The 9,894-nt window shown below is 43.8% G+C and overlaps 1 protein-coding gene across 1 annotated transcript in view; it reads left to right on the top strand.

The window, feature by feature from the left end:
• The first annotated feature begins 373 nt into the window (after positions 1-373).
• Positions 374-9,894, top strand: part of LOC107106205 (myosin light chain kinase 3-like) — a 53,044-nt gene continuing 43,523 nt past the window's right edge. The window contains exon 1 of the mRNA XM_015406314.1: positions 374-1,226. Within this exon, the coding sequence (XP_015261800.1) occupies positions 573-1,226 (654 nt within the window). The 5' untranslated portion in view covers positions 374-572. The remainder of the gene's footprint in view (positions 1,227-9,894) is intronic.

Here is a 9,894-nt window from a genome sequence, read left to right as displayed (position 1 = left end):
GCCCTGGATCCAACTTTGTTGATCTTAAAGGTGCCACTGGACTCAAACTTTGTTCTGTTGCTTCAGACCAACGCGGCTACCCCACCTGAATTTAATCTGAACAGTTTGCATGAAGTGCTAAGACTCCCAGGCACCCAAAATTAGCTTCCCCTTTATGGGTTCTTAGTTTATTCAGACGAAGGATCCACTTGGATACCAGAGGCATATTTCTGACAATCAGCAATGCTGCTGCCAAAACATCTCTGGCTCCAGGCGGTTCTCGAATGTCCCGTAGCCTTTCTGCTGTCAAATTCCACTTGGGTGCAAATAGTTCTACCCTCCCTAGAGGCCCGATGTCACCAACTGCGAGTGCATTTAAGATGCTCAACACATGTCTGCCTGGACCTTCGCTTTATTTTCTACATGCTTTGTCAACAAGAAGGAAGTTGTTGGTTTTCTTTCCTGGCTACTTCTTGCTTACATCTCTCTAACTTACGGAACAATTTGCTGCCATGCCTGAGGAAACTGAAGCGAATAAACTTCTGAAGACATTCTTTTCGTCTGGCAGCTGTGTGTCTAGGTAAACTGGCATCATGACTACCTCCAGCAAAAAGACTCTGTCGGTGGTCAACTCGTTGGCCAAGATATTTGATCCGAATGCTTTACAAAATCAGCACCCTTTTACAGAAGAAGAGACCTTACAAGCTGCCCATTCCACAGACAACAATATTGGCTGCCTTGAACATATGAGCGGGTCGGATATGAAGTTTGTTTCCTTGGATCAGAAAATAGACAAGATCCTGACTGTGCAAGACTGTGTTCTCCAGAAGCTGGACTGCGTCTCTCAGGAAATCTCCTGCATGGACAAGGAGATTGAGAAGCTGAAGGGGGAAAGAAGAGGCTCTGGACCATCCTTTACAACATCCAAAAATCCAAGCAGTTTCGACGTGAAGATGTTGTGCGCAGAAATTAACAATAAACTGGAAGGTATGACCAAGAATGCCGAACAGCAAGCGGAAAAGTTAGATGGGCTAGAACAAGTAGTCCTGGGAGTACAGCAGCTTCTTGGCTCTTTGGTAGAGAAGCTGAAGATGTCTAAACTCAGCCGTCTAATGCATCGGGATGAGATTCCTCGTAACCTCCTGAGAGTAGGTGGCTACTTGAGGAAAGATAAATCAAGCAATCTCTTCAGGATGCAGGCCTTTTCAGACAAAAGGGACACTTCGTTCCGAAAAAGAAACGACAAGGTAAGCCCAAAGTGGCTATTTAAAAGCCTGACTCCCCTCCTCCCCGCACCGTGTTTAGTAAAAGTTATGTTGTCATTAACTGCACCAAATCTTTTAGCTTTGCACTTAAAATGTATTGTCCTGAATTAGAAGCAATGCAAGCTGAGATGTAACAATATTTAAACATAACACCAAGAAGTTTTCAAAAAGAAAAAGAAGCCATGAAGGGAAAATTTCATGAAAAGCTGCGGTCCACTGATGATAAATGCAGATTCTATTTAATGCTGAGCTGACATAATAGAAACTGCAATTGGGAGGGGGGGGGAACCTGTCCTTAATGTCCTCAGTGCCAAAATTTTTATAAACTCTAATGCAATTGGGTTCTTCCAATTGGTGAGTGCCTGAATTACTTTTTTTAAGACAAGGATATAGGGTTGCCAGATCCAGTGTAAGAAACGCCTGGAGATTTGGGGGTCGAACCTCGGGAGGGCAGGGACTTCCATGGCGTAGAACACCACGGAGTCCACCCTCCAAAGCATCCATTTTCTCCAGGGGAACTGATCTCGGTAGCCGGGACATGAACTGTAATTCCAGAGGACCCCCAAGTTCCACCTGGAGGGCCTCCCTACGTCATAATACCTTTTTAAAAGTCTCTTTAGGCATCCGGGCTCTTTTTGTAGCAGGGACTCCTTTGCATATTAAGCGACACACCCCTAATGTAGCCAATCCCCCAAGAGCTTACAGTAGCCCCTGTAAGAAGAGCTCTGTAAGCTCTTGGAGGATTGGCTACATTCGGGGTGTGTTGCCTAATATGCAAAGGAGTCCCTGCTACAAAAAGAGCCCCACACGTCCTCCCCCCCCCTTTGATTTGTTTACAAATGGAATTATTTTATTCTGCAAACTATAAAAGGAACGCCGTGCATTGAAGAAGATATTTCAGTGCAGACATGGGTATAGATTGGTTAGTGGTGGACGGGTCTCCTTCCCGACCTCCAATTTTAAATTAGCGAGGTAACTGGGAATAGACCAGGACCCCAAAGCCTTTCACATGTTTTTCGACACCTTTCACGGTCACACAGATAACTGAAATGGGAGGGGGGAATGGTAACTGACCCATCACTCATATGAACGAAAATGGAATTGCGTAAATTGAGATGCAGTCATTAGAGTAACGCTTGGCATTGATATCACTCAGCTGAAGAGTTCCAAGTGATTTCCAAAGTTCCAGGTGCTTCACCTTTGTCAGCTCCTTACAGAAGATGCTAGCACTGTCACGTTTGTTCTGCACGGGGAGGCCAAGGCGTGCCAGAGTTAGCTTGCAGCTGACACGGGGTTCGAATGGGGGAACTTCCCGTTTGGTGTAGTGGTTAAGTGTGTGGACTCTAATCTGGGAGAACCGGGTTTGATTCCCCACTCCTCCACTTGCACCTGCTGATGTGACCTTGGGTCAGCTGTCCTTGAAAAAGAGCAGTTTGTGTCAGAGCTCTCTCAGCCCCACCCACCTCACAGGGTGTCTGTTGTGGGGAGGGGAAGGGGAAGGAGTTTCTAAGCCGCTCTGAGTCTCCAAGTGAAGGGCGGGGTATAAATCCAATCTCTTCTTCTTCTTCTTCTCATTACCCTACTCCCCCACTGCCATTTAAAGTGATCCCCACAAATGTCGAACCTCTCACTGTTGAGTTGAGGTTCTTTTGAAAAACTATTGTCCTTAAGAAGCCTCATTTCCTTGTTAGGGAAAAAAACCATGCTGGAGTAAACATATGTAATTCAATAAAGGCCACGGGTGTGTGGGAGGGAGAGGGTAGCAGCAGGACAAGACGCTGCCTTGCAAAGTGATTCCTTTCCGAAATTCAGGCCAAGGATTCCCCATATAAGCCAGATACCTCTGCAGGGACCTCTTTAAAATAGTGATAACCAAACGGCAAAGTAAACACGCCGTGTCGAAGAATGAAACTGTGGGACGTTACAAGGATATTAAAGTGGGTCCGTCTTCTTGTGCAAATAACAACCCTTTGTGTTGTGCATTACTTCTAGTTTTACTGAGTACATATTAGTATTTCCTTTGAAAAGCATAGGCTTTTTGGTGGCCAAAAAGGAGACTCTCCTCCCTTTCTCTCAGCAGAGCAGCTGGCTGAATCCAACCTAATGTTTTGTACCTTGCAAATAACAAGTTTTAAACTACATTTTAAAAGACTGTATTTTAACAGCATCCAGGGTCAATCTTTGTTGTTCAGTCGCAGTCAAGTCCGACTCTTTGCGACCCCATGGACCAGATCACGCCAGGCCTTCCTGTCTTCCGCCGTCCTCTGAAGTTTGCTCAATTTCATGTTCGTTGCATCTATGACACTGTCTAACCATCTCATCCTTTGCTGTCCCCATCTTTTTTGACCTTCAATCTTTCCCAGCATCAGGGTCTTCTCCAGTGACTCCCTTCTCATTTGGTGGCCAAAGTATTTGAGCTTCAGTTTCATTATCTGGCCTTCCAGGGAACAGTCACGGTTGATTTCTTTCAGGATTGACTGATCTGATCTTCTTGCAGTCCAAGGGACTCTCAAGAGTCTTCTCCAGCACCATAGTTCAAAAGAATCTATTCTTCGGCGCTCGGCCTTCCTTATAGTCCAACTCTCGCAGCCATACATGACTACTGGGAATACCATTGCTTTGACCATGCAGACTTTTGTTGGCAGGGTGATGTCTCTACTTTTTATCATGCTGTTTAGGTTCGCCATCGCTTTCCTCCCAAGGAGCAGGCGTCTTTTAATTTCATGGCTGCTGTCACAGTCTGCAGTGATCTGGGATCCCAGGAACGTGAAGTGGGCAGAGTTTATTAGTTTTTAAGAAATCCCATCTGGTGATGTCCACATGTAGAGTCGCCTCTTAGGTTGTTGGAAAAGGGTGTTCGCTATGACCAGTGTGTTCTCTTGACAAAACTTTGTTAACCTTTTCCCTGTTTCACTTTGTTCTCCAAGGCCAAACTTGTCTGTTATTCTGGTTACCTTTTGACTTCCTACTTTATCATTCCAGTCCCCTATGATGACGAGGACATCATTTTTCGGTGTTAGTTCTATGTGGTGTTGTAGGTCTTCATAGAATCGGTCCACTTCAGCCTCTTCTGCATCAGTGGTTGGGGCATAGACTTGGATTACTGTGATGTTGAACGGTTTGCCTTGGATTCGGACCGAAACCATTCTGTCATTTTTGGGATTGTATCCCAGTACTGACTTTTGCATTCTCTTGTCAATCTAACTACCTTTAAAAACCCACTGCCTTGGTCGGGTAAACCACAGCTGGATTTACTAAACATGCATCTGTATTCTGTTAAGTAAAACCAGGCTGTAACTCAAGTTCTTTTCAACAAGGGCTGAACTGAACTCCCTGTAATACCTTACAGCTGGGTTCTCTGTTTCGTTTGCTGGGACTGCTTGTCATGTCAAGCCTGGTATTTACTGTTGTTCTGAGCACAATCGGGCAATTAGAATCTCATCATCCACTCCACTGGGAGAAAAAAACAGTGGTTTTCGGAGAGAACTACTGGAAAACGACAAGACCTGTTCCAAACTAAACTGTAGTTAGAAGCGTGTAATATGTCGCCACTGCTTATTTCTGTGCTTACTGTCTATACTCTTTTGAGACACAAAAACGCTTCCATGTTTATCTGGGTGGGGTGTGAAGATGTAAAGCAGATAATGGGTGTAAGTTGAAGCGTGGTCTGTTCAAATGTCCGTGATATAAGGAGGCTAGAAAGAAATGGATCAAGCAACTTACGTGCCAGTGAAACGAGCATCCCCTAAACATTTTAGTTAATTTTTTAATGGATTCTAGGCCAGCAAATATTGTTTTCTTAGCTGCTTTTCTTGTTCAGGCCACAAGAATTAGGGCAGCTTGTGACAAGACATCTTCCCTAATATGGTTGGTAGGTAGGTAGGTAGGTAGATAGGTAGATAGATAGGTAGGTAGATAGGTTGGTAGATAGATAGATAGAAAGATAGAAAGATAGAAAGATAGATAAGATTTATTGCCAGTCGAATCCGACTCTAGGGTTGCAGTGCTCATCTCCGTTTCATAGCCGAAGAGCCAGCACTGTCCGAAGACATTTCCGTGGTCATGTGGCCAGCATGACTAAACACCAAGGCGCACTCTGGCTTAAATTCTTCCTTTCTTCCTTTTACTCCTACTTGGGATGGATTGATACTAGTCATACTTGGTATGGATTGATACAAGGAAGGAAGGAAGGAAGGAAGGAAGGAAGGAAGGAAGGAAGGAAGGAAGGAAGGAAGGAAGGAAGGAAGGAAGGAAATTGGTGTTTCAGTGAGGCTCACATTTTGGGGGGGTTACTTTTGTCAGGGGTGGGGAGTAGTGGTGCTGGAGATTCATAAAATATTTTTTTCAACTTTTCTCTGATAAGTAAGTTGGCTGAAAGTGACATTCAGAGAATATGATTAGTATGAATTGAAGCTTCTTAAAATGACTTATTTCCAGATTATGTAAGGAGCCGTAGTTCTCTCAGGAGGGTATTGGTGTGATATATCTGTCCACCACTACTTGGTGGTTAAGCAAAGAGACAAGGCAATATAAAACTAAACTTGGTGGTACAATTAAGGACAGGTTAATTCTCCTGTGTTTGTTTCAAAATGGGATTGTGTCACATCCCCGGGTACTCCATCCCTGGGAGCATGGGCTCCACCCTAAGGATGCCAGCAGCACTGTAATGAGGCAGAAGGAGATGCCCAGGAGATGGGTGAGGGCATGGCAGGAGCAGGCAGGAGGAAGGCCAGCCAGGGCCAGTTCCAAATGAAGAAAAGACCTACTTGAGGGGGAAAGTGTCCTTGGGAGAAAAGACCTGCTCAGGAGTAAGCACGAGGCACCTGACACTGGGCAGCCATCCATGGCTCTACTGGTAGCAGGAGCTCTTTTGCATATTAGGCCACACACCCCGAGTGTAGCCAATCCTCCAAGAGCTTACAGTAGCCCCAGTAAGAAGAGCTCTGTAAGCTCTTGGAGGATTGGCTACGTTAGGGGTGTGTGGCCTAATATGCAAAGGAGCTCCTGCTACCAGTAGAGCCCTGCCAGGCCCTGGGGCTTTTAGCCCATGGGGTGCCCTTCTTGCTCCTTTAATTTAAATGTAGCAGGTGTATCAACTGCAGTCACAGCAAGAAAGGATGTACACTGATTTATTAAATGATGAAAAAAATGAAACATAAAAGTACCATTGGTTAATTATCACTGTTAGAATGGGAAATCATAGGAAAGCAAACAGGGTTAATATCGGTTGTTTTGGTTTAGCCAGTTAAAGCTGAGTTCAGCGTTAGATGTTGGTAAGAGGGAGGCAGCAGATAATGAAACTGACAGGACCCCTTTCCAGTCAGCAGAGTTAAATAGCTCTTGCAACAAAAAAGATTTTTTTGCTGGTGGGTTTTTCTTTCCACAGTGCTTCCACCAATCACTGATAGTCTGACAGAGAGCTTTCTTGATTCTTGTAAGCAGATCCCCTTTCCCTTGTTATTTTGCCAGAGCGGATACTGTTCTACAAGACTGCACAAGTACAGTCATAGGTGCTTTACAAATTGTATAGATAACATACGGCTGTCCTGCGTGACAATGGGTAGGATGATCAATTTCCTATTTTTGTTACTGTGTGGGAATGTTATTCCTTAACTAGTGTGGAGATTCCTCTTATTCCTTTAGTGTTCGTCCAAGTCAAAACCCAAACCATGGGTGTTACGGTGATTGTCTGCAATGCACACAGATCTGTGTGTGTTAATTGTCATCAAGTTGCTTCCAACTTATGGTGACCCTATGAATTAATTCCAAAACATCCCATTGTTAACAGCCTTGCTGAAGTCTTGCAAACGGAGGGCCTTTTTGGCTTCCTTGACTGAGCCAACCCATCTCCTGTTGGACCTTCCTCTTTTCCTGTCGCCTTCAATGGCTAGCACAATTGTCTTTTCCACTGACTCTTGCCTTCTCATAATGTGACCAAAGTACAGTAGCCTCATTTAATCATTTCAGCTGTTAGAGTTCAGGCTTATTCTGGTCATATCCATAGAACTCTCCTTCCAACACCACATTTCAAAGGAATCTACTTTCTTCTTGTCAACTTTCTTCATTGTCCAGCTTTCACACCCATACATAGTAATGAGGAATATGATGGCATGAATGAACTTGATCTTGGTCACCAGCAACACATCCTTATACGTAAGTATATTTTCTAGCTCCTTGATGGCTGCCCTTTCCAATCTCAGTTTCCTTCTGATTTATTGGGTACAGTCTTCCTTTTGGTTGATGATGGAGCCAAGGAACAGGAAAAATCTTGAACAATGTTTCGGATTGTTGAAATCGTGCCTTTTGCTGATAGATCCAGAAGCTCTGCTGAAAATTAGCTTTGTATCTGCATGTTCACATTTGATGATTTTTTAAAATTATTCTTTGGATTTATATCCCGCCCTCCCCAAAGGCTCAGGGTGGCTAACAAGGGCATAAAATGCCAGATCATAACAATAAAACAATATAAAATACAATAATACAGAGTACTACAGTTAATTAAAATTGGTAAAAATAAAATCGGTGCTCCAATACTCACTCTGAATCATACAACCAAGGTGGTGTTCTAAAGATGTTATAACTGAACCACAACAGCGATATATGTCCCCACAACCCTGTCATCCGCTAGGGACGATCCCACACCCCCGATAGCTGCAGGTGGTATTTTGTGTGCATGAAAGAGCCATTACAAAACATAAGCAAAGCTTTCGTATCTCCTGAGGTCATCTCAGTCACAATGGTGCTGAATGATCTAATTTTGAACACCAAACTAGATTTGTAGGAGGGTATAAACAAGCTTTAGGATCATAGTTTTCATCCTGGAAACTGATTTCAGCTGAATCCTTTAAGACATTCGACTCTTTTAAGATTATAACACATTTTCAATTGTTTTTTCTTAAAAGCTGGATATTTTCTGAACATTTGTAACATTTCTGATCATTTATAAATTATATATAGATATATAAATTATAAATGTTCAGAAAATATCCAGCTTTTAAGCCGAAAATTGAAAATGTGTTATAGTCTTTAAAGAGTCGATAGAAATCATGTGACTTGTCCCAGCCTTCCTCTACGATTTTAGCTGGCGTTTACTGATCTTGGATATTCTCAACATACGCATCAAAATAAATGGAATTTTACTGTACGGGTACAGCCAAATGTCACCAAAAAAACAGGAGCAAACTTGAAAGAGAAATGCTGCATTTCCGCAGTTCTTAATATTTTTTTTACTCCTTTCCGATGTCAAAAATGATAAGATCAATGTATTGATGCTTCAGTACAGTTGCCTCTGGCTTGGAGCCAGGAAAGCGTGCACGTGCAAAGTCCATGTACACTCTATGTTGATGCTTATATATCAAAACCCAAGATGTTACTTTGGCTGGGAATGACATACTGAAGTACTTGGTATCATCATCCAGATCAGGTAACCCAACCGCAACTGAAGTGAGAGATCTGATCCTAATAAATCACAGAGAGCGCCTCAATAGGAACACTCATGTGCAGGCAACGGTAGCGTTTGCAGATGCAAATTTCCATATATTATGACTTGTTAAGTGCAATTGAACCGAAGCCACAGAACAGTTCGATTTGGCACCCGATTCAACCTGATGGGATGATAAAGGTGGCAGAAGCCTGAAGCAGCTTCATGAAAACGATCGTTATAGAAATTCTGGCAGTCGCAAGAAAATCAAAGGGTTTTATTAGGTGATTATTTTTTTTTAATGAAAGTTGAATATTGGAGACTTTGCCAGGCTAGTCCTAGTGGTGCATAAAGAAAGAATTCAATCACTCTTTTTTAGTTCCCCAACAAGGAGTCGGTGTTCATAAAATGACTCATTTAATTTTGGACTCGATCTCGAATTGCAACTAAAATATGATATTTATGTCGAAGGACGGCTTCATGTCTAGTTCCTGCTCTTTTTTTCCAAGCACATATGCCTTCAAACAATCTCATCCAAGCATCGGATCAGAACGAGGCAGTTGGAAAAGGAAAAGTTGTGCGAGCAGAGTTAAAGGCGACTCTTTGGCCTTGGCTGCTCAGAGAACACGTTGCCCTAGCAAGAATTTAGGCAAATATTATGTTCTGGAATGACCAGCCAGAGACCTCAAAGAAAGAAGACCCTGTTCAGTACGGTACGACACTCTCTCCTCTTTGAATACCACCTGCTCCAAAGCTGCCAGATTTGGCAGACCTGGATACTTGAGAGAAAGTGTTAGAAGAAAATATTTGATCCGGTTGGATTGAGGCCAAGTTCTCACAACAGCCGAAGTGGTGGTAAACCTGTGTCAGGGCTGTACCACTTCAAGCTGCAGGTGACAGTCGTGTTATTGAATCCAAAAATCCTCACTTCACAGAAAACAGGGCATTGGGAAGAAGGGTTCTAGTCTAGTCACCCCCTTAATGTCAGAATATTTTTGTAAGGCAGTATTCTATTCAGAGGTCATTTTGGGGGGGATCGTGGGGGATCGCAGTTCCCCCGGGTGAGGTACGGGGGGCGAGGCACATGATGAAGCCCCGCCCCCTGCTTCCGGCCGCTCCGCTTCCGGCCCTCATTCAGCCAGGAGGAGGCAGGAGAAGAGGGAGGGTAAGTTGCTTCCTCCCTACCTCTCCCCACCCCTGCCTGCCTGGGGCCAGGGAGGGCCTTCGCGG

This window comes from Gekko japonicus, unplaced genomic scaffold (assembly GCF_001447785.1).
Source record: "Gekko japonicus isolate JY-2015 unplaced genomic scaffold, Gekko_japonicus_V1.1 scaffold2002, whole genome shotgun sequence".
NCBI classification, from domain to species: Eukaryota; Metazoa; Chordata; class Lepidosauria; order Squamata; family Gekkonidae; genus Gekko; species Gekko japonicus.
The sequence above is the reverse complement of the archived record's forward strand: the minus strand, read 5'-3'. Positions and strand labels throughout refer to the sequence as shown.